Source organism: Telmatherina bonti (assembly GCF_933228915.1).
Source record: "Telmatherina bonti genome assembly, chromosome: 15".
NCBI classification, from domain to species: Eukaryota; Metazoa; Chordata; class Actinopteri; order Atheriniformes; family Telmatherinidae; genus Telmatherina; species Telmatherina bonti.
This window is the reverse complement of record NC_136613.1, coordinates 24840032-24865588: the sequence shown is the minus strand read 5'-3', so window position 1 is coordinate 24865588 and position 25557 is coordinate 24840032. Positions and strand designations below refer to the sequence as shown.

General features: G+C 38.9%; 1 protein-coding gene across 1 annotated transcript in view; it reads right to left on the bottom strand.

The window, feature by feature from the left end:
* LOC306766336 (ephrin type-A receptor 6-like) overlaps positions 1 to 25557 on the bottom strand; it is a gene marked incomplete at both ends in the record, with an annotated part of 174903 nt that overhangs the window by 147136 nt on the left and 2210 nt on the right. Inside the window, one exon of the mRNA XM_079254033.1 lies at positions 17321 to 17385. Within this exon, the coding sequence (XP_079110159.1) occupies positions 17321 to 17385 (65 nt within the window). The remainder of the gene's footprint in view (positions 1 to 17320; positions 17386 to 25557) is intronic.

The following is a 25557-nucleotide window of genomic DNA, read 5'->3' as shown; positions in this document are numbered from 1 at the left end:
GAAAGATTGTGGGAGGTGATTGGTGACTCATGTTTAGACTGAATCAGTTCAACTTAAGCAATGGAGTCAATCTCCTTCAAGCTTTAGTGGGAGCTTTAAATACAACTCACCTGCATTTGCACAGAAAACTGTTTCACAATGAAACTGCTGCTACTGCTGATGTGCATTTGTGATTAAAGCGTAACTGTAAATTTCAAGGAACATTGTTTATGTATGTATTATGTATTTACTCTGTCTGGACGCGCTGACGTTGCGGTAACGAATTGTGTCATTTCCTGTTTCCCTAGCGTGTGTCACTGCGGATTGCTACGAGCCGTTGGCTCCTTTAACTTCTTTCTAACTTCTATCTATTGTTAACCAACCACTCACTTTAGCGCACAATATCTTCCCAAACCACTGTTCTATATATTGCATTTATTTTTGGGATCTTTGGCTTTCTGTTCACTGACTTAAACAGCTCAAGCACTCGGTTTTAGCATGGCTGCTAGCTCTCTTCCCACACCCCGGTCCCCTGCCTTTTCTTGCTCGGTGTGTCGGATGTTTAGCTACTCCTCCGCCTCCTTTAGTGATAACGGTAGGTGTATTAAGTGTAGCAGCTTGGCAGCCTTGGAGGCGAGGCTCTGTGAGTTAGAAGCCCAGCTCCGCACTCAGTTAGGGAAGCAGTTAGTCAGCAAGCCCCCATTAGCCAGTGCGGAGCTACCAGCCAGGGCAGCCATCCCGAGCCGTCCCTCAGCAGTTCCCGCGCAGCCGGGAGCCGAGGCGGGCTGGACGACGGTCAGGCGGAAGCGTAGCCCCAAACCAAAACCCACTGGCCACCACCGACCTGTTCACGTTTCTAACAGATTTTCCCCGCTCGGTGACACACCCGCTGAGGCAGAAACCCTGATTATAGGTAGTTCCATAGTCAGAAACGTGGCTCTAGAGACACCGGGGACCATAGTCAAATGCATTCCTGGGGCCAGAGCGGGCGACGTCGAATCGTATTTGAAACTGCTGCCTAAGGCTAAATGTAAATACCGTAAGATTGTAATTCACGTCGGCGGTAACGACACCCAGTTACGTCAATCGGAGGTCACTAAAATTAATGTTGCTTCGGTGTGTAACTTTGCCAAGAGCATGTCGGACTCCGTAGTTTTCTCTGGTCCCTTGCCAAATTTAATCAGCGATGACATGTTTAGCCGCATGTCATCCTTCAACCGCTGGTTGTCTAGGTGGTGTCCCGATAACAACGTGGGTTTTATAGATAATTGGAGCGCTTTTTGGGGAAAGCCTGGTCTTATTAGGAGAGATGGCATCCATCCCACGTTGGATGGAGCCGCTCTCTTATCTAGCAATATGGACTCTTTTATTAGTCAGCTAAATTGACAACTCAGGGTTGGGACCAGGAGGCAGAATTGTAGTCCTACACACTTTTCTGCAGCTTCCCACCTGCCGCCGCCCACCCAAAACCCCATTCCGACCTTATACAACTTCCCAGCAGTAAGAATTACACAACACAAAAACACTTCTGGGGTTAATCGTGAAAACCTCATAAAAATAAAAACAATGGATCTAATAAAATCTGAAAATAAGACAATAAAGTGTGGCCTACTGAATATTAGATCCCTCCCAAATAAGTCTTTATTAGTCAATGACTTGATAGGTGATCACCACATTGATTTATTCTGTCTTACGGAAACCTGGTTACAGCAAGAGGATTATGTTAGTATTAATGAAGCTACGCCAGCTAACTATTTAAACTTTCACATTCCTAGAACTACAGGCAGAGGAGGAGGTGTTGCAGCTATTTTTAAGTCCGAATTTTTAATTAATCCTAAGCACAAAACTAACTATAAATCCTTTGAATTCCTGACATTAAATTTATCTCATCCAAAATGGAATTCAGAGAAACCGCTCCTTTTAGCATTAGTGTATCGCCCACCTGGACCTTACTCCGAGTTTCTGACCGAATTCTCTGATCTCTTGTCTGAGTTAGTGCTGACTACTGATAAGGTCATTGTACTAGGTGATTTTAATGTTCATGCTGACGTTGAAAATGATAGTTTAAACATTTCCTTTAGCTCTATTCTAAACTCAATTGGGTTTTCACAAAATGTCAATGGAGCCACTCACTCTCATGGTCACACTCTTGATCTTGTTCTAACATATGGTATTGAGACTGATAAGCTCAAAGTATTTCCTCAAAACCCTGTCTTGTCCGATCACTTCTTGTTAACCTTTGAATTCACTTTATTTGATTACTCACTGACCAAAAATAAATTCTACTATAGTAGATGTTTATCAGACAATAATATTACAAAATTTAAACAATCAATTGAATCAATTTTTTCACATCTACCATGTGTTAGCATGACTGAGAGTCCCCCTTTAAGCCTTACTCCTGCTCAGATTGATCAACATGCTGATACTATAACAGCTTCAATGCGTACAACCTTGGATAATGTTGCTCCCCTAAAGAAGAAGAAATTAGGTAAGATTATGAAGGCTCCCTGGTTTAATTCCCAGCTTCAAGCTCTAAAACAGGCATCAAGGCGTTTGGAAAACAGATGGCGTTCATCAGGACTAGAGGAGTCTCACTTAACCTGGAAAGAAAGTTTAAGCGTATACAAAAAAGCCTTACGTACGGCAAGAACAGCTTATTATTCATCATTGATAGAGGAAAACAAAAACAACCCTCGGTTTCTTTTCAGCACTGTAGCTAGGCTTACTAGGAGCCGGAGCGCTGTGGAGCCATGTATTCCTTTCTCACTTAGCTGTGATGATTTCATGTATTTTTTCAGGAATAAAATTGACACTATTAGAGATCAAATTCACAATACTCTTCCTTCTACCTATAATGTTGAGCCTGTTGTGGTCTCCGAAGCATCCTTAGAACCAGGATCTGACTTGTGTCTAAATAGTTTCTGTCCTGTCCAACCCTCTGAATTAACTAAAATAATAGCTTCATCTAAACCATCCACCTGTATCTTAGACCCTCTCCCAACGAGCCTATTTAAGGACATTTTCCCTTAAATTAATACATCACTACTAAATCTTATCAATATGTCTTTAGTGACAGGATATGTACCACAATCATTTAAAACTGCTGTAATCAAGCCTTTACTTAAAAAGCAATCTCTGGATCCAGAGGTGATAGCAAATTATAGACCTATATCTAACCTCCCGTTTATGTCCAAAATTCTGGAGAAAATAGTTTCAGCTCAGCTACATGCCCACCTGAGCATAAATAATTTATGCGAGGAGTTTCAGTCAGGATTTAGAGCTCATCATAGTACTGAGACAGCATTGGTGAAAGTTACTAATGACCTTCTTATGGCCTCAGACAAAGGACTTGTGTCCGTACTTATCTTGCTTGATCTTAGTGCTGCATTTGATACAGTCGATCATAACATTCTGTTACAAAGACTAGAACAGGTGATTGGAATTACAGGTACAGCGTTAAGCTGGTTTAAATCATATTTATCTGATAGACTTCAGTTTGTTCATGTAAATGACAAGTCCTCCTCCCAAACTACAGTAAGTCATGGAGTTCCTCAAGGTTCTGTACTTGGACCAATACTCTTCACGCTATATATGCTCCCTTTAGGCAAAATTATTAGACAGCATGGAATAAACTTTCATTGTTATGCAGATGATACTCAACTATACTTATCCTTTAAACCAGATGAAACAAATCAGCCCAATAGGCTACAAAATTGTCTCATAGACATAAAGACTTGGATGTCTAGAAATTTTCTCCTCTTAAACTCAGATAAGACTGAAGTAATTCTCGTTGGATCTGAAAAACTCAGAGCTAAATTTTCCGGTTTTGTAATGAACCTGGATGGCATTACTTTAGCTTCCAGTGCTACAGTGAGAAACCTTGGAGTAATATTTGACCCTGACCTGTCCTTTGGCCCACATATTAAGCAGGTTACTAAAACAGCCTTCTTTCATTTACGTAATATAGCCAAAATTAGGGACATTCTGTCTCGGAGTGATGCAGAAAAACTGGTTCACGCTTTTGTTACTTCGAGACTAGATTACTGTAACTCTCTATTACTGGGCTGTCCTAAATATGCCCTGAAAAGCCTTCAGCTGATCCAGAATTCTGCAGCCAGAGTCCTGACCAGAACCAGCATGAGAGATCATATTTCTCCAGTTTTAGCCTCTTTTCATTGGCTGCCTGTTGAATCTAGAATAGAATTTAAAATCCTTCTCCTTACATATAAAGCCCTCCACAACCAGGCACCACTATATATCAAAGACCTCATTGTTCCTTATATACCAAGCAGAGTACTTTGTTCGCAGACTGCAGGCTTATTTGTGGTTCCTAGAGTCTCAAAGAGCCGAGCAGGATCTTATGGAATAAGCTCCCAGTTAGTGTTAGGGAAGCAGACACCCTCCCCACCTTTAAGACTAGGCTGAAGACTTATCTTTTTGATAAGTCCTATAGCTAGGGATGGTTAGCATCCCTTAGTTATGCTGCTATAGGTTTAGACTGCTGAGGGACATTTCCTGATACACTGAGCTTCTTTCTTTTTCTCTTTATCTCTTTCTTTTACCCCCCCCCCCCCCCCCCATAACAGTGTTGCATCATTAACATGTATGTCTCCTGTCTCAGCAGGTCTCCCTGGCTGGGAGTAGCAGTTCCTGTTGTCTGTTGTCTTTCTGTCCTCTTCCCCCCACACAGCAGAGGCAGATGGCTGCCTGTCCTGAGCCGGGTTCTGCCGGAGGTTTCCTTCCTGTTAAAAGGGAGTTTTTTCCTTCCCACTGTTGCCAGTGTGCTTGCTCAGGATGGGAGATTGAGTTGGACTCAACTCAATCTGTTGGTTTCCTTATATAGGCTGTTATGAATTGGCCTTCATTATGTTTTCCCCTCTGTCTGTAAAGCGTCTTGAGATGGCATTGCCGTGATTTGACGCTATATAAATAAAGTTGAATTGAATTGAATTGAATTATTTCTGTTTTATCAGAGACTGTCTTTTCTAATCCATACAAAGAACTAAACTGTATCATCAGCTTGGTCTCACTCTAACAGCAAGATATACAATTGTTTTGAAAGGATCCTTTTCAGGCAAAAATCAATAGAGGAGGAAGCCTTGGCGTCAGTTTCCAACACACAGGTTTATGGGGAACAAAAGGTGGATTTCCACATCATTAGCTGTTTAACAAAGCTGGATTTTTTTTTGAAGGGCTATAATACATAAACCTGTCCATAACGTGTCACTAATCCTGACTATTTGTTTTAGTTTGTAAACATCACCAATAAGTTTTCATCCCTAAACATAACAAAAAAGCTAAATTAAACCAAAAGAGAACTGAAGAAAAAATCTGATGACTTGTGTAGGGCTCTAATGATTATGCAATTTTAAACTACTTCTGCACTATAAAGACTTTGCTTGTCCAGAAGTTAACGCTGACAAATAGATGTGTGCCTCCATTGCAGCGAGAGCGAGAAGAAGCCAGATGCATATTAGAAACTGGCAGCTTGACAGAGCAGCGGAGAAATCCAATGAGAGGCACTGAAAACATAAAAACCAAATGCCCAGATCAATCAAAATAACTTGGTAAACGCAAATTTCCATGGGGAAGCAAAATGCAAAATAAAACATAAAACACAAGAACAAAATGTAAGAATGTCATAATTAATTAATATACTTTATATATATATATATATATATACATATATATATATATATATATATATATATATATATATATATATATATATATATATATATATATATATTACCTTTGTTAAATCTAAATCCCTCCTTTATTATTGGTACTTGGGAATCACTTGGTTCTGATTTCTGTTTTTTTTTTATAGATTGTTTTTTGCCACCTATGATTTCTATAATATTCCCCTGGCCGGTGCATTGGGGTCCTGAAACATCACAGTGTTGATCCTTTACAGTTCACTTTCCACCGACTTTTACAAATGAAATTAAAAATACTTTATTAATCCCCGAAGGGAAATTCAATAAAGTACAAAGGAGCAGCATGAAATGCCCTGGAGTGACATACTGGATTGGCATCACGTATTGGCATCCTAATTGGTCCCTGAGTCCAAAATAAGAAAGAAAACAATAATAACAACTCAGAGAATACAGTATGAACTAAAATTATCTTAAATAGTCATCATCATCCTTATGTCTTATTTTCATATATATCCTGGTGAGAGTCCCAGAGGTCTCAGATCCTAACACACGTTACTCATGTTAAAGCAAGGAGAGGAAGAATTGTTTGGTTTTTTTCATCATTATCTTTAGTACCATCAGTGCTGAGCTGCTACTTTTGTGTTGTTAAGTTAGTAGTGATTCCCTTTTTTATTGACTTGTTGAAGCTCTACCTCACAGGATATATCATCACTTGTCACTTCATTGATTCCGTCAGAGAGAGTATCAGCTCTCAGCTTTGTGTTTAGCAATCTCAATTCAAAACTTTTCCTTCCCCATCTCAACTTGTCATGTTGGATTTTCTTCAAAGGTTCTTTCAGCAGGTCACAGCATACACACATCCAACCAATGCAACAGGTGAAGATGATTTTTTTTTTTTTTTTTTTGTCAGCAACATCAAAATATGATAACACCATATGTAGTGTAGACTATGACAACGCTCCTGGAGTGATATAGCAGCTTGTGTGTGAGATCTGCACATTTTCCCTTGGTTTTCTATCTGACCACAGAGAGTGTGACAAATGGATGTGTCAGAGCTTGATGGAGCACTGCGATTGCTCTGCTAGGCACAAAGCTATTACAAGACTATATAGACAGCAACAAAGAAAAATCCTGTTTCAATCAAACACACATAATCTGGAAGACAAAGAAAGATGTTTAAGAGGTGACAGAAAGAGTCAGACTCACTTCTTAGAGAAAGATCACACATAATACAAATTTAAATCTGTTCTTAAAAATTGACCATTTGAGGATATCATCTGTTAGTCTAACAGACAGAGATATAAGAATGGGATCTAGTATATGGACAAGTATCCCTTATAGATTTGCTCCACTGACAATGAAAATTAGATTTCTTACACCTATTTAAGCCTTTTTTTCAGCTTTCACATCTAAAATGTCAGCTTTGCTGTAATGGTAACATGTCATTTGTAGGATTAGCTACATGAGCATTGTAAGGGTTTAAAGGCAGTATGAGATTCTGGTGAAAAAAGACTATTATTAGCTCAGTACAAGGTATAATGTAACAAGAATTCAAAGAATTGCACCACTAACTAAGTTTTTGCTTATAGATAAGCATATTAAAAATAGGAAAAAAATCCTGGATAAGTATAAACCCTCTCTTTTTGTCTTGGCTAGCTTCTGTTTGACTTTGTAGTGTTCAAGTCAGCTTGTGGACACTGTAATAAATTCACTTCAGACAGAAGACTTGAGGTTCAGGTGTGGAGTATGGCTGAAATGCGTCATTGTCATGGCAATATATTTTCTGATGACCCTCCCCACCTTTAAGACTAGGCTGAAGACTTATCTTTTTGATAAGTCCTATAGCTAGGGATGGTTAGCATCCCTTAGTTATGCTGCTATAGGTTTAGACTGCTGAGGGACATTTCCTGATACACTGAGCTTCTTTCTTTTTCTCTTTATCTCTTTCTTTTACCCCCCCCCCCCCCCCCCCCATAACAGTGTTGCATCATTAACATGTATGTCTCCTGTCTCAGCAGGTCTCCCTGGCCGGGAGTAGCAGTTCCTGTTGTCTGTTGTCTTTCTGTCCTCTTCCCCCCACACAGCAGAGGCAGATGGCTGCCTGTCCTGAGCCGGGTTCTGCCGGAGGTTTCCTTCCTGTTAAAAGGGAGTTTTTTCCTTCCCACTGTTGCCAGTGTGCTTGCTCAGGATGGGAGATTGAGTTGGACTCAACTCAATCTGTTGGTTTCCTTATATAGGCTGTTATGAATTGGCCTTCATTATGTTTTCCCCTCTGTCTGTAAAGCGTCTTGAGATGGCATTGCCGTGATTTGACGCTATATAAATAAAGTTGAATTGAATTGATGCAAGTCAAGTGAAACAGGCAGGAGTAAACAGCCTACTAGAGATTAAGCACCATGACCTTGGGCAGGTTTCCTCTAAGTGGGCCACCTCAGTGTCCTCTTGAAGGAATATAGGACAAAGTCTGACTCTAATTGTGCATGTGTGTAACTTCTGCATTCAGCTAGATGTGATCTTTTTTTTCCCATGTAGTGCACTTAAACTGTGTAAAGAAGAAAAAAAGCACAAAGCACTCAGTTAAAAATGTTTAATAGTAAAATAAGGGTTCTGCACCAATATGTAAAACAAAAAAAATGTCAGTGATGGTGTGTTTTGTTTATTTGTGCAGAGCAACAGTCTGGAAATGTTTTAAGTGGCTGGATGTTGCCATTAAGCCTTAATGGACTGCTTTCCAGTCACATTCTAATTTCAACTCTTCTGGTAAAAGGAAAGCTACTGTAAAAATATGTGAAAAGGTGCAGCTGTATAGGGAACTCAGTTGGGTTAATACACACTTAGGGTTTTCTGTTTTTCACACACACACACACAAAAAAAAAAAGCAAAAAGGGACAAAAACATAGAACTTTGCAGAAGTTCTTGTTGATGCTGGAGTCTTTGCCCGTTTTTATGAGCTCATATTTTGTCACATTTCACTCAGACCAAAATGGCTACATCGATGTCCATAAGTCTTCTTTATCAGACTACTGTTGAACTCATTTTTTTCTTTCATAATATAACCCCCTTATAATATAACCCCCTTATTTTATTTATTTAGGGTTCGGCTTTAACATAGGACCAAATTAACGTACATGATGAAGTACACCAGTTACAGAGTCACAGCTTACACGTTTTATTGGTCATGCATTACAGATGCTGTCACGGGAATACTGTCCGATAAACAATAGCCTAAGGATATGTGTCACAATTTAGAAGTATGGATAGTATACTTCTATAGTATATAGTATATGGGTAGTATTAGTTTAAACAACTGACTTATTTCTTGTTTTAACTGTTGGAAATAAACATGTCCATGAGTCTTAACCTCTCTTTCAGACAGCACATATTCTACCTTCTCTCCTTAGTTGCTACTATTTCCTGTGTTCACAAATTCAGCTACTGCATTCAACTGGGCACTAATAATCTCCTCACTCTTCCATCCCTCCCTCCATTTTCCCTTCTTCTTTCATTTGCATCCATCCTGTCTTTCCTTCCCACTCGCTCTAACTCACCTCACTGTATTCCGTGCACGATGTGGGTTAGCCCAAAAAACTGTCAGGATATGTTCTGCTGTCAGCAAGATGCCGAGTGGGAGTGCATTAGATATTGGCCTCAGTGTGTCCCTGACAAGAAACAAGCCAATTAAGGGATCCCCCAGCACTGCTTAAGCCTGGTTATGGCAGAGGTCCCTGAGATGAACACTGGTGTGCTAAATCATCATACCTTTTTTATATTAGAGCCTCCATGGGGAGAAGTGAAATGATTCTGGATTATTCCCCTTCTTTCCCTCCTTTCACAGAGCTGCTGGCCATCACTCAGCAGCACATATTAAAGAAGTTTATCTGAGCTATGAAGGATTCTGACATACAGATTTTCTTCTCTCCTCTCTGTTGTTCACTCTCACCCTCAAGGCTAATAGTATTAGGGATGAAGGAAGTGCTTTGAGATAAGCCTTGGGTCGAGTAGCTGCAATCATTTACTGTAGTTAAATATTGCAATAAAAAGATTAAGGATTATGACTGAGGGGAAAGTAGGGATGTTTGAGAAGGTGTACAAAGCCCACACGAACGTGCAAGTACTTGAATGTCTTTTGATGTGTTAATCTTTATTCTTATTCCAATAAGTGACATCATATTGCATCTTTTCATAACTGAATATACACTTTGTTATGGTTTCCCTCCCATTTCAGAACTGATTGTTCCTGTCAATCCCATCATCTTGGGAACTCAAAGCCTAAATCTGATGTCAATCTTCTCCTTCCTAAAACTCTCCCAAAAAATGGCAGAACAATTTGTTTAGAGGTCTTTGTATTTTTTGGTGTTTAAGGAGAATCACAAAGAAATATGTGTACTATAAAGATGAAGTGACACTTAATTGCGCAGCAGGAAGTGCTTCCTGTGCACGTGCACAAGGCAATTTACTGTAGATGATCACAGTTAACTCAGACTTCAGTTCTAAGCCTAAATTGATCAATCTGGTGTTAGTCTGCATTTTGTAGATGAAACATAAAAAAATCCACATAAAAGGTTTTTGTTTTTTAAGTTTATTCTTTATTTGTTGATGTTACTAAAAGCAGCCAATGTTTTATACCAACTTCATCCAACTGAAAGTTGCAAGGGAGCTGAGGTCCATCCCAGCTACGGTCAGAAAAAAGTGAGGTACACCCTGAACCGGATGCCAGTCAATCACAAAAGCAATCATGCACATTCACACCTAGAGTCGACTGAATATCAAGTATTAACCTTGTATGATTTGTCATTAAGGTTGTGAGAAAGCCAGATTTCTCACACCAGCACAGGTCACACGTGAATGTTTTAGACACAGATAGAATCATGGCACTCAAAGTAATGGTTATGGACCCATTTTTCTTCATTTTTACCTTAAATTTCAATCAGATAGAATTTAAGTTTGTTTGCTGTCCATTTTGTCAAGTCAATGCATATTTCTTTAAAAAAAAGCAAAACACTGTAACAAGATATATCCAGACAGATGACTTCATTATCACTAAACATGCTTTTAATTAAGAAAATAAGTAGGATAGGGTTTATGTTAATCCCTATTCTCATTCCCATGTTAAAAAGGCAACTTCCGGGCAGAAATAAACATGTTTACATCCTGGTTGAAAAATCCATTTTTGGTTTAATAGGTCAGGTTTATCTTCATGACAACTGTGGGGGGAGGGATTTTTTTTTTTTTTAACTCCACCGTTTAAAAGTAATTTAATCTTGAAGTTCGACATATTTAGGGGCGTGTCCCTTTAATTGACAGGTACCCGATCTCCCACTTCAAGTTTAAAAGTAATTTAATCTTGAAGCTCGACATATTTAGGGGTGTGTGTCTTTGATTGACAGGTACCCAATCTCCCGCTTCAAGGAAGAAGAACGTAGAACATCCGCGGTTTTTAGCCAGTTAACGTGACTTAGCTTTCGCCCCCTTACCTCCGCATGCTGGTTAGCTGCTGTTGGCTCCGGGTTAGCTCAGTTAACTCTTCGCTACAGGCAGATCGGAATTTGCTCAATGTCAGTCATCAATCCCCCCCCCCCCCCCCCCCCACCCCCCCTCACAGCCCCCTCTCAGCTCTACCTCTTTGCCCATATTTGTATTTCTGGGTGAGACGATACGCATGCTCTTGCCAAGATGGTGATGGTAGGAATCACCAACCGAGCTTCAATTCAGCTCTTCAGAAACCTATGGGTGACGTCATGGAGGCTCCGTCCATCTTTTTATATACGGTTTATGACTAGGACTTTGAACTAGTAAAGGTTAATCCGCTGGTAAAACTTTACTTCTGTAACATTTTGGTAAACAACCATTCACCAAAGTGTCGGCATTGTGTTTTTTCCTTCGATCTCGTATTAATTCTCTCATTTGCATGAGCGCCTCAAGTCAATATTGCACCTTGTGTACGTCACGTTACCTTGTACAAACACACACAGCCTACATGCCAAAAATACACTGAGAATGTGGGAGTGCCGTAGTACATATGCGGACACATTGCCAGCAGCAGGCATATAATAGAATCTGTTTTAACTGGTGCTATTGTCAGGTCCAAGTCTTCTGTTATCTGTCAGTTAGACAAGTGAAAAGGTGTTTTTTTTTTTGTTTGTTTGTTTTTACAAAATAAAAGTACAAAATAACATACTCAAAGAGCATTGATGTTTTTTTTTCTGATTTTGATTTCACTATTGCCTGAAAACTATTGTTTAGTGGATGGTTAACAATGTCAAAAATTCCTTTTTGTTCACAAAATGACAAATGCAAACCAATGCCTGCACATCAAGCGCAAATACAAACTAAAACTTATACAATGACACTCTCTTACACACACACACACACACACACACATACACACACACACACACACACACACACACACACACACACACACACACACTGAGAGTATCTTGCTCTGAGCTCAACGGTTTTGAGGAATTGCATTTACAAAGGCTAATATTTGAGTGAGCAGTGCTCCAGTGGCAGTAAACCAGCAACGGCGTGTTCCTCACTTACATAACACTGTTTATACGCCCCCAGAAGATGTGACTTATTGGCTGCCTGGGATCTCTGACAAAAGATGAAAATAGGATTACTCCATCTCTTTATGATGGACATCTATCATTCTCTGTTCTCTAACCTGCCTCTTCCCAGCTGGTATTATAATATCAATAAGTGAAAACAAAAGGCAACATTAGGCATTCTTAATCCCTTAAAGCTGTTTCATGTAATTTAATAAATAAGCTGCTCCACTCACCGCTTCGCTCGCCTTCCCACACCACCACCCACCACTGGGAAAGGACTCATGCATATTTCACCACTATGTCTGCCCATTCTGAGTGGAGCTTATTGTGGCTGCATGGAGACGCCAGGTCAACCCTCTTTCCCTTCTTCTCTGTCTCTTTCATTCACCCATCTGACACCCTGTTCTTTATCACTATTCAGCATTTACAGACATGGAGGCTCTTAGAGCACAGAGACACATAACTCTGACACATTTCTCAACATATTTTTCCCTGATAAATTGGCATGACTTTTGTATTCTGAAGCATGCTTTCATCAATTTATACTGGAAAAGAATACAAAGAGAAATTTCCAAAGCCCTCGAAGCCCTTGAGTGAGATTCTTCTTCCATATGCATAAATCTAATGAGTAAAACCTTTGAGGGTGAATGTGTTTTCTTACTCCCAGGAAATGACTACATTCATGTCATTAACAAACATGGCAACAATCCTCCTTGGATGACTTCCCCTTGCGGCTAGTTGAAACAAGTCTACTTTCTATGTGAACGTGGCAGGTAAAGAATGATCAAAGAGCACATTGACAGTGAGAGCTCGGCGTGACCAACACATACAATAATGCTTGCAGTGAGTAAATACTTGTTCATGGTTTTCCAGTTCCTGTAGATGCCCGAGATGTAAATCTACAAGGAAATGCAAAGATATTAATAAAATGAATGAGCTGAAATGTCTTACCATCTCCCTTGCTAATTTTAATTCAATTAAACGTATTCCTGGACAGCTGTGATTATCAGACATAAGTGCATCCCTAATGAAGATTTCATAGTTTAGAATTGCTAATGAACTTACAAATGCTTTCTCATCTGCAACTTCTTTTAAATCCAGTACCAAAGAGAAGACAATGTAGTATTAGTGTAAATAAGTTGCCCGTCCATCCATCTCTGTTCAAAGCATCATCAACCTCAGCCTTCATTAAATTTTGAATGGGTGGCCTCATTTAAACTTCACCTGCGACCTATGAGATGGTTATCATTGATTTTTGATGATGATGTCATGCTTTGCAAGCTTTTGGTGTGCTCGAGCCACTGTGTTAATCCAAACTTGAAAATTTTCTAGACAAAAAAGAGTTATTGAGATGAGAAGATATGCTGAAAGGCCGTACAACACTCATTTTATGTTTGAAGCATTTGAAGCACACCATGTTTAAAAGCCAGTTCTTTCAAGAAATATATTTCCCACATGGAGGCTCTGTTAAAACTGTGACTCTTTAGATAAACTAATGAAAGAAATCCTTGAACTTTTTTCTTTTGTTTTTCATTTGAGAGAAGCAAAAACCAGAGGACTTTCCCAGGGGGTACAAAGAAGAAAAAACACAAATGAAGGGAAAGAGTTGTGAAGCAAAGATGCCGCGTGAGGCAAAAGCGTAAGGGTAGTTGGTTATTGTCTGATTCCGGATCTTTCCCTCTCACCAACAAAGGCATCTGTGGTAGCTGCAGCAGCTGTGTCACATAGCTCACACAATCAATTAAAGCCCTTTAAACCATTCTGCAGCCCCTGCTGTAATTTGTACTGAGGGGAAGGCATTCATGATTTTGGAAGTGCGTTATGAATAAATGTTCGTTGAGCCATTTAAAAATCACAAAAAAAGGCTTGCTGAGTAACTCCACAATGTTTTTTCCCTTTATTTTTTCATTTCAAGAGACAGAAAATGTAATACCAACTAATCCAGTACAGGTCTATCATGAAACTAAACTTTTAAAATTTAAACCGATACTAAGGATGGTGATTGATACAATTCTACTGAGGGGAGAAAAAAATCAAAATCAGAATGCCACATAAATAACATCAAAGCCCATAAAAAGAAAATGATTACCAAATAAAAGGAAAGACACTAACATTGTAAAATAAGTGTATCATTTTAAAGCTTTACTTGCTTGTGCAATCTTCTCAAACTGCTCATTGTAGTGGAAGAAAAATACTAAATGAAAAGAAGTGTGAGGTTTTGTTTGTGTTTTGGTCGTAACTATGGCTACAATCCATGAAGTTTGACTTTCAAATTCAATGTTTATGAAGCAAAACTAAAACCTTTTGCTACCTGGCACAGTAGTGGGAAATACGAGTGTGTTGTTAATTAGACAACGGCAAAGTGCAGAAGAGTGCAGACACCACCAGCAACATAGTTAACTTATGTTATCATTTCCACAGATATGATTCTGTTTTGAGTCCTTTGAACATGAAACCAGGTGAAGCATTGCTTCAAAGTCCAAACAGCTGTCGTACTTTTCAGATTATCTACCAGGATTGGCGTCAGCAGACTCAAGCACGAGCAGCTGGGTCCTCCAGGTAGCTGTAGGGGGAAGGGTTCTCCTTTGCAGTGCCTGTTCAAAATGGTTCTTTCCATGATCCAGCAAGCGCAAAAGTGGCATTTAGGTACTTGTGTCGATGAAAGTCTAACTAGATATTACATTTTAGTATTATTGGGATCTCAGAATAATTTCTTTTGGCAATACTAACTGATCACATATTTTTTCTCATATTCCCAATTTGGTAAAAATATTTACAGCTATGTTTTAAAATTGTAAAAATTCTGGCATATGACTAAAATCAACTTCTTCCTCCATTTAAGAGTGACTTATAGGTTTTTGATAAAAAACCTCCTCTCTAAATATACTCCTCCACTTCACCTACAGTATTTGGTCATACGACTAGCTGTATGCCAGGCAAACTCATCATCGGCTAATCATTTCGGAGAAGTAACTGCATAGGAAATTATTTTAAGGTGTGCACTGGGCAGTACGGAGTGACAGCAGTTTATGTCCAAAACTAGAACAAGTGCATGTCTCTGATAGGCAGCTACATGATGTGCTGCTGTATCGGCCTGATACCGGGCTGTGTCTAATATGGTGGAGATTGACTTGCTCCTGCTGGCTCCCAGGTAGTGAGGGGGAAAAAGGGGGGGGGGGATTTTAAACTATTTTACCTCCCCAGATCTTCACACCTTCCCTCAGGCCCTCTCACCTAGATGGCTTAAATATTAATGGTAAGTCGGAGGATAGAGGGTGAGTGAAGGGGGAGGACGACTGACAGCTTAATCATTGAGGTAACAGCCTCCCCATCTCCTTTTCCTTAACACTATGGGCGGCTGTCACCACGACATACATGATGTAATCACATCTATAACCCTGATATGGGCCATTGAAGGCCACAGGATGGTGAAACAGAGAAAGTTTGGGGGGATTAAAAAAAAACAACCTTCCAGCTGAGGATCATTTGGAGAAATAAAACCCAAGACAAGGGTTGAGGAAGACAGAGAGAAAGTCACAGTGAGATATTGTTTAATTATTGCATGTTATTTTTCCATTTTTGACGATGTTTAGCACTTATTTACTATTAATGTAAAAAAAGAAAACCTATTTCCTACTAATTATTCTTTCTCTGTACATCAAAGACTTTAATCATCTCCTTTTAATCAACATATTAATCATAAAATACTGTCAACAGTATGCGCTTATATATTTTTGCAGTGGTTTATGTATGAATATCTAACAAACAATCTATGAATTATAAAGGGCAAACTCAGTTGTAAAAACATCCAGTAAATGGGAAGTGATAGGTTTGGAAAGTTTGCACCATGTAGGTCAACTGAAGATTTCTGACTCAGTACATCAAAATGTTCAGATATGTTATCTCAATTATGCAAATGATGCAGTGTAGATTATATATGCACCAGTTCACACATCTACAGGTTAAAAAAATGCAAAAAAATACACACCTCAATGGTTATTCCAGGGTTTTTTTTTTCTCATGTCTGAAGAAAGATGTTATTTGGAAGGAAAATGGCTAAACGCAAATGCAGAAATATAAGTTTACTAATGGCCTCATCATATCTACTTCTTTTATTTAAGAAGAAATGAAAGTATAGCTATTAAATCTCATGTGTTGGGTTCTAACCTGAAGAAAATGGTCAGTTCAACAAGGCCAAAACAAGAACTGAACAGTACCAAACCGGCATGAACACAGTAGCATCACCTCTGCCTCTTCAACCAGTAATGGGTAAAAGAAGTGAATGGGGAAGGAAAAGTTGGGTAATCCTAACGTTACTGCTTACTGTAAAAGAAAACCATTTCAATCAGGCATCCAGGTATTCTGACAACGGAGAGACAGACCTTTTGATGCAACAAGGTTTTGATCTGAGCATGTCACAGAATGTTGTCAACACATCTATATTTTATGATGCCAGTCCACCTTCTGTTTGACGCTCGCTGCTGTTTCCAAAGTTCTGATTTCCAGCCATATAATATTGCAATAGAGCCAGAGGCACTAACATCCACAACAAAATGAGAGTATCCCTTTTAGGTAAAGCTGACTGAGAGAAATACTGAACATGGTATGGCAGTGCATGCAGTATTTCTTTCTTTTTTTTAATGAGAGAAGAAACAGACATTTTAATAAAAACTTCAAGACCATATTTTCTGCAATATGTGGTAATGAAGATGTTCTCCTTAAGATGAGGTTATAGGAAGGATGGGAGAATAACCGATTACAAAGAAATGTATAATTACGTACAAAACACATATTAAAACCATATGGAAACAGATTAGAATTGGGCAAACATTTATAAAGTCAATTAAATGAAAACGATGCCCCACAGTGACACAATTTCTTAGTGGAAGACTGAACAACAAAAGCTTCCTTCCCTCATTATCTTTTTCTCAATTACAGTATTTCCCATGTGGGAAAAGATATCTGACTGAAAACAAGGACGTGGATATGAAACATGCCATGACTACAGCTTCTGACCTGTTAACATCAATATAATTGATCTCATTGAGGCTGCAGCGGCCATGCATTTTGAAGCTGACGTGCTGTATAGTGACACTAAACAAAAGCAGAGGATGCCCTTCTTACCCCATTTATAGGATATGTCTTCCATCCCAGCTCTCCAAGCACAGACGTTGTGTCCAACAGCACAACTGGAAATGGGAATAAAGAAAATAGTGAGCATTCTGATAACAGCGAAAGTCCTATTTTCACACTAAAATTGCAGCTTTGGTCAGTAACAACTCCATCTGGATATTTTTGTGATCACAAACATGAATTTCTTTATTATTTTTATGAGTGTAAGGGCATGCTCAGACAGAACAATGTTTTCACTGATGACACAATTTAATGACAGACGAGCTGGAATCATATTGCTGCCAAAAGTCTACAAGCAGCCTCAAGCCACGGCAGGAAAACACTTCTCCGCTGCCAACGACTAAAACTGCTCATGTGAAATAACCATTTTCATCTTCAGCCTCTCCTTAGAATGAAAATATGCAATTCAGGAAGGTTTTCACATGTTTCATTATACAAAGAATTAAAATTTAGGATAAATCATGTGAGCATTGAAAGTTTTAAGCTCTTTTGACAATAATTATTGCTATGTTTTTGTTGGGGGCGATATTATTCACCTTGTTGATACTTTTTCTTGCTCTCAAGGAGAGTCGATTTAATAATTCAAGAGGAAAGCGTTTCTCACAGAGACAAGTGATTTACAGTGAAAAGGAAAAGCTATGGCTTCCTGAATGTATCCTCATTGCCAGCACGGCCACGTTAAAACAATGTTTTTACCCTCACTTGTGACAGCATTAGGGAATAGGCAGACAGAGTTCCCGATGCCTTTTTTTTTTTTTTTAAAGTTTATAAATATTATATGGAGCCTATCCAGTCACCTTGTCAAATGATCCAAGTACACAGTATGTGTGTCAATATGGTTACAGTAGGTCCTAATTATGTGTGAATGCACTGCATCACAAAGCAGGTGTGGGAAAACAATAGGTTTTCAGGGCGAGAATACACACTAGGAATAATAACACTATTCTCGAGAGGCTTGTTTAAAACTCTCATTTTCTGTCACTTGACACTGATCATCAGCAGGTAATATTAAATGCTGGTGAATCACATCCGATCAATGCTGACACTGATTTATGATGATCAAAAGGCATTTTTTTCTTGGATCCTATGTGTCAGTCAGTCATGAATGTCCACTTGTCTGTTAAATTGGTCCTTAGGGGGCTCATTATACCAACAAATACCTTTAAAGCAATGGTATTCCCTGACTAAATCTCCATTATTACCATTACAGTGGGATAACTGGCTATTATAACACAATGGGCATCAGAAGAGGCAGTTTCAGTTCTGGGACAGCGTGATTGCTATAATTTACAATGTCAAAGCATTCAAGACAAAAGATGTTTATATCTCAAACTCTACTCTGAAAAGCAGGAAGGACATTTTTTAATCTCTTCATTTATTTGACAGTAACCACTTCTGCATCCAGACTGAGCGAAATGATCCAGGCATTTACAAAGTGGAGTTTTTACTGGGATTCTCTTCAACCTCTCTCCAGCTTTAAGCCAGCTTGACTGGGACAAATACAGAAGTATACCATAAGATATGAACCAGGTTAAATGGTGTTCTGTGGCATCCAAGGTTAGAATCAGCTGTTAGAACAACTCCAATGCTGATGGAGTCGGAAAACGCAAACTAAGTTTAAAAACAGCCTGTACCTTTAAACCTTTTTGAGAAAAAAAAGTGAGATATTAAAAGAGAGAGAAAATAGTTTTTTGTTTAAAAAAAAAACACAATTTGCACCCTGTTTTAATGCTTCAATGTTTTATGTAAAGCACTTTGAATTCTCTTGTGCATGAAATGTGCCATACAAATGAACTTGCCTTAACTTGCCCTGTATAACACAATGACAAAAACATAAGCTCACATCCTGTGGCTGACCAGAAAACCACTTATAATACTGAAAAAAAAAAAAAATGAAAACACCCAAGTGACTGCACAGCATTCAAAGGGCCCGGTGCATCTAGGCAAACATGTTTTCTTATCAACACTGAAAGAAAATAATTCAGGGAATTCAGCACAAGATGCAGACTGGCGAACTGCTCAAACTCACTTGAAGAATGTAATCTTTCAGCACTACAGACTTCCTAAACATCCAGTCAAAGCAGTCAAAGCATATTACACAGTGACCATGTAGAGCAGCTGGGTCTGTCACGTGATCTAAATCTGTTTGGTATCCATGAAGCTGATTAAAAAGTCCGACTACTGTAAATACAGAGACAAACTAAACAAGATAGCACTTTGAACAGAATGTTAAATATCCTAACGGTGATTCAAAACTGAAACTTCTCTAATAAGAAAGAAAAACAGTATTAATTGTCCAAAATCCTAATTATAATTCATAGTTTCACAGAGATTTAAGTATGTGTTCTCAAAGATTTATAGCTAATATCAAAATGTAGTTGTCTAATATATCAAAATCAGATTAATACACATCACAGTTACTCAAACAAAGCACTATCATATTTGATAAATAAATACTGCGTTACTGGGTAACAAAAACACGTTGTCTCTCTGTGATTTGATTGATCAAAAGCATTCATATTTAATCAATAACATAATTACTTAATCACACTTGTGATATATGTTATCTTTACGTTCCATTCAAATTGTACAAGTTGGATGTAAAATATGGCCAAAATATAAGAAAAAAGTGACAAAACTCAGCACAAGAAACCAATCTTGTCTGGTTCTTTGGAAAGGGAAGTTGTTACATTTATATTTTCCTCTTATCAACGCAACATGTTTTACAATAAAGTGTGTTTATTCTTTTCCCCATCTAACCATCACCTCTCATGTTCCAGTAGCAGCTGAAAACATGGAACACATCATATTACATATAGATGATGTTTATATAGAGAGGATTTAACCTGAAACTGAGCCATTTTTTCCGACCACAGCTGAGCACATTTAATGAGTCATACTGTTATAGCAGTGTGAGATTAGGTGAAGAAAATGGACATTGATCTATATGAAATTGCAGCAGATTACTCTATTGATTGACTGTCCTGTCCAGCACAGCGAGGAAAGACTTCATGCTGATCCTTTCATCCTAAACCCCATCCTCTCTACACAACTAGTTTAATATTTCCTCTGTCGACTTGTTTTGGATTGATTCCAGCATTTCGGTGTGTCTTTTTCATCCCACTGGTGCCAGGTCTGTGCCATGTCTGCATCTGAGCCAGGCTGGAGGACTCCTTGGCACTGCCAGTAGTGCTAATGGACGCCATTAGGCGGCAGTGGGCAGGTAAGCATAGCAGCTCTTGGACAATGGCCTAATTACTGGTAGTTAGCTGTGGCGCTCACTACTGTGAGCAGATTATGAACACACCTCTGTATAAAGACCTGTGGATGTACATGATGCTGAAATGTCAGTCAAAGCCTTGTGTTTCCACTATATCACCCATTCTGTTGATGAAAAAGTTAACTGAATTAAACTTTCTATAACCTGTGTAATAAACTCAACTATACGTCTCAGTTGGACAACATTGGGGTTGTGTTTAATAAATTGTTGATAAAAACTTCTGTAACTGCTGTTACAGTCAGATATTCTGATTTGAAAGCTAGCAGTAGCAACTAGCAATAACTATTTTTACATCTCTTCAATTCTTATCACTCCAACACATTTGGCTTTCTTTGCTTCTTAGCAAGTGGAGTAGGCTGTTAGCACATACAAGGAGGCAGAGAAAGTCTATATTTGGTGATGGAAGAGTTGGAGGCTTCACAAAGCAGCTGCAGGACATTCCCTCAGGACATTTGGGGTCCCTATTGTACCGTTGTTTTTCCATATGGGACAACAATTGTTTTACTTTTTTGTTTCTTTTCCTTTAGTTGCTGTTTGATTAAAGTACAGCAAAACTTGGCTAGAGTTTGACAACCAGCAGACATTTTGCATGTTTTATATGCACACAGCCACAAGGGGTCAGTTACATCTGCGTTGCTTTGAGAATATTAGCTACGACAACGAAAAATCCCTGCCTGGTGGGAAGTAACAAACAGAACCCACTGGTCACCACCAATAGTTTACATGCTCTACATTGCACACGCCATTCTCTGTTCATTACATATTCTGAAATATTTATCAAAAGTTTGCAGGGGAAAAAAAAGCATAAATTTTTCGAATGTGTGCATGTAAGCACTTGTTTTTATGAGCGTGCACCTGTGCTAGACAGTGTGTATATTTGGCCCAATCTACTGAACAGCAGACCTGCCAGTGTACCCTGAAACTGCCTCCACGTAAATATCTGTCCATCCATCCTCTCTCACCCTCCCTGCATCTCTCCATAGAGATATCTCTCTGCAAGGCACCCACAGAACTTGCCTGGAGAAGAAGGTCCTCCGGGACTTCCGCTGGATAGATATAAATAGAACATAAGCTGGCCAACTCATAAATATATGGAGCTCCAGTAGAATGATGACATCTCTTGTCTGGCCTACAGCCCTCGCAGGCCATGCAACCACACCAAAATAGCTTTAGAGTCCTGACAACAGACCTAAATGCAGACTCTCCAAGTATTACTTCATGTAAAGTTGAAGTGGGCCACAATTAGGACTGGGCAAATACTGATGCTGAATGCTGGTTGTAGAAATGTGTACTGTATCATTAAAGTAAAAGGCAAACTCATGCGGTATTTTATTAGTACATCACGGCATCAAAGTCAACACAAGCCAATTTATCAAATCATGAAATAATAAAAGCTTTCATTTGCAAGCTTCCTCTATACTCATTCTGATAAACAGACAACAGCCAGTATTGTTAAAAAACAAACAACAGCGTCTGATGAACAGACACTCATGAAAATTGATTTTGGCGAGTGTTTCAGTGAGGATTGCACATTGTCATTTAGCAGTGTAAACAAAGCACTGGGCTCTCAACAGATGAGGAGATGATATGCTGTGAAATGGAAAACTATCCATAACAGAGCCAACCTGACAGGCATGACAGGATTTTCAACGCATTCTCCACACTCAATGATCCCAGATCAAACAAACATTCAACAATATAATAGATGGGAACAAAGCAAATCTTAGAATGTGGTTGATTACATCTGATAATGGCTATAAGTATATCTAAATGAGTGGTTTATGAAGGAAATTCATGGCTGTTAGACACTGGTCAAATAATAAAGCTGCACTTGTTGAGCTTGTTGTCTTGTCAACATGTCAACTGGAAATTTCATTGTAAAGCTGCCATCCCACAATTCTTTGTGGCAGTAATATACAGAGCAACCCAACAAGTGAGTCATCGTAACGCTAGTTTGAATCTCTTCAGCAATCATTTTTCTATTATCATACTGACTGGGATTTATATTGATAGATGTGACTGGACAGGAGGTTGAGCAACCATTTTCACTGACATGATCACTTCATTTAATCTCTGACTAGCACCCCTTATATCTCAATTTAATTCCTTTTGACTTCAACCTTGACAATGTATTAATCTTTTTATGAGCTTTTCATCTAACCTACAAAAAAGGAACCCAGAGAAAACACACCGTACAAACCACAAGAGATGCACCTTAATAGTCCATACCTGAAGCACTGCTGTATACGCTGCATGTGTTTAGCAGTGTATGCGTGCATCCAAAAACAAGCAATTCTTAAAACTTTGGTGTGTAGCAATAAATTCTCCTTCATGCCTTTCATGTACCCCAGACCTTTTCAATCAAGGTCAAAGAAAAGTGTTTTGGAAACACAAAGATCTTATATTAGTTTGACACTTTGACTGCAGCTTAGGTCATTTCAATCTGTAATCGAAAGCGAAATCCTGCGCAGACAGGAGGGTGTAGCAAGCTGCCAAAGAGTTTAAATGCAGTGTATTCTGTGAGATAAAAGCTTTAATTATCATATATTTTATATTCATGAGGAAAAGCACACTTGTAGTCCTTAAGCGGCAACACAGCTACTGACTCACAAAAGTATTTCTGAATATAATTATAATTTTAAAAGATTTTGTGATGTGCCAAAATCTCACTTCCACAAATCACCGTCCTGGAGATTTTCAGGATGACAATATTCCATTTTTTGACCTTTTTTTTAAAATATTAAAATATTCTGATAATAGTGTTTGAGCATGATATAATATATTCAGTTCATTTTCATATTATCTATATGCTACAGATCATAGTCAGACTAATGACTTGTGCTCATTTGTTACAACGCCCCCCCTCACTACTGCAATGTTTACACCCATTCAAAATGCTCACCGTACGCAAATACTACAGAACACGGAACATTAGTTTGCTCCGGTTTCTCCCTCTTTGTTTTGCCTACGTCCCATTCTATTCTTCACTATCTCTGCTGTAGCCTGGAACAAACATCGCCTCGCAGCAGTGTGGTTCCGGAGAGGACAGTGTGAGAATCAGTGCAATCAAAGTGTATTCATGGCTACATAATGAAGGTTTCCTAGCTTAACGTATTACTCCAAACATGATATCCGAGTAAGGGTCATCAAAACTTCTATTTACAAGGCGATGTCTTATTCAAGGTCTTTCTTGAATGAGAAGTCTTTCTTGGGGTTAATATCAAGATATTACTGTGCTTGTAAATGCATCAATGACTAAAAGAGGAATGGGAACCAGATTAACTATAATTCATATTCCAGCGAGGTAAAGAAACACTTTTTACTCTCCCCAAAAAAAAAAAAGTTTGAAATCAGTCTCAGACTTTGAGCATAAATAATTCTGCACACTGAAGGTCAAACACAGAAGAAAAGTAGCACAGATCAACTTAAAAGCCCATCCACTCACATCTTCGGTTTGACCTTTTGTGATTTGGTTGGGAGTTTAGACTAACACAGAGACACCAACAACCCACATGCTCACACTTCCACCTGCAGCCATTTCAGAATTACTGATTAACTTCATATCAATGGCTGTGTCCGAATGTCCACCCTATTCCCTATATAGTGACCTATACAGTGGCTGAGCAGATTTCCAGAGGTGTCTGAATGTCCAGAGACAAAAAAGTATTTCACTCAATGTTATCCATAATGCATGTTGAGAAGTAGTGGGCATAAATGGTCACTAGACGGGTGTGTACAGACCACAATGCGACGCAAGCGACACGAAACAAAACAGGTTAATAAAAAACCTATCAATCATTCATTTTATATCCTTATTTGTTGAATAAATACGCAACTGTGGTAAAATATGGGCGTACGCATGCGCAGCAAACTCTGATAAATGTGGCCTAACAGCTGAGGAAGTTTCAGACATCCTCGGTTGCCTTATCGATGACACGCTCGTTGTACTACTATGTAATCTTTCTTATAATTTGTAATAAATCAGCCTTTTATTATCAAGTTGTTGTTCGCCCTCTTTTGCTGAGATGCCGCCGAGAGACGACAGCGAAGTCGAAGAGCCGCGTACAGAGGTGGGACAGCAGATCAGATTCTCTGAACATCCTTCTGATTAGTGTTATCATAATATGATGCATTATTTTTAACACAACACAACAGAGAAATTATTAAATTTAATATAAGATTTTTTTTTCCACCCAAGTTTGGATTGGATTTGCAACAACATGGTTGCTGTGATGACAGCCGGTAGTCACATGATCTGCGATGAGGAGAAGATAGCCAGCTTTGAGTCCGAATCCAACAGAATGAGTGCAGTGTGCTATATGGTGTAGGCCTATGTAGTAAATAATGGGTTAGGGAATAGCGTGGGCATTTGGACACAGCCCATGTCTTTGGAATCTGAGAGGAAGCTGACATAACCCACACAGGAAGTGCATGCAAACCAACACGCTGGCTACAAACAGAAAATGCAAACTCCAAAAGCAAACAGCTCCTGTTGGGTGAAATTAACTTGGATTGCATATTTTTCTCTCATCCTTCCAACATCCTCAGCATCGATGCTCGACAGTTTTCTGTACGACACAGAATAGTAGTATGGCAGAGTTGGTTCAGATATTACTGGAATTTTTACAATGAGAAGAAATATCGTAGGAAATCTTGGTCCTCGTTGAATCTATGCCTCAGTGGTTTAAAATAAGACATAGATAGAGAAACTGATATTATGTAACACAAACGCACATAATATCAAACAGTGAACAGCTAACATGTTGTAGCTGTTTTGGATTCGCTGATTGATAGATTTTCCTTGACAACGTGATGAATATCTTCTTCATGTGATGACAGCGGTATCTGTTCTCCGCAGGAGCAAAAGCTTTGATCAGACATCAACACAAATCAATGCGAGGAGCCGAATACGTTTTTGCATGACGTTCACACAGTTTGTATCAATCTG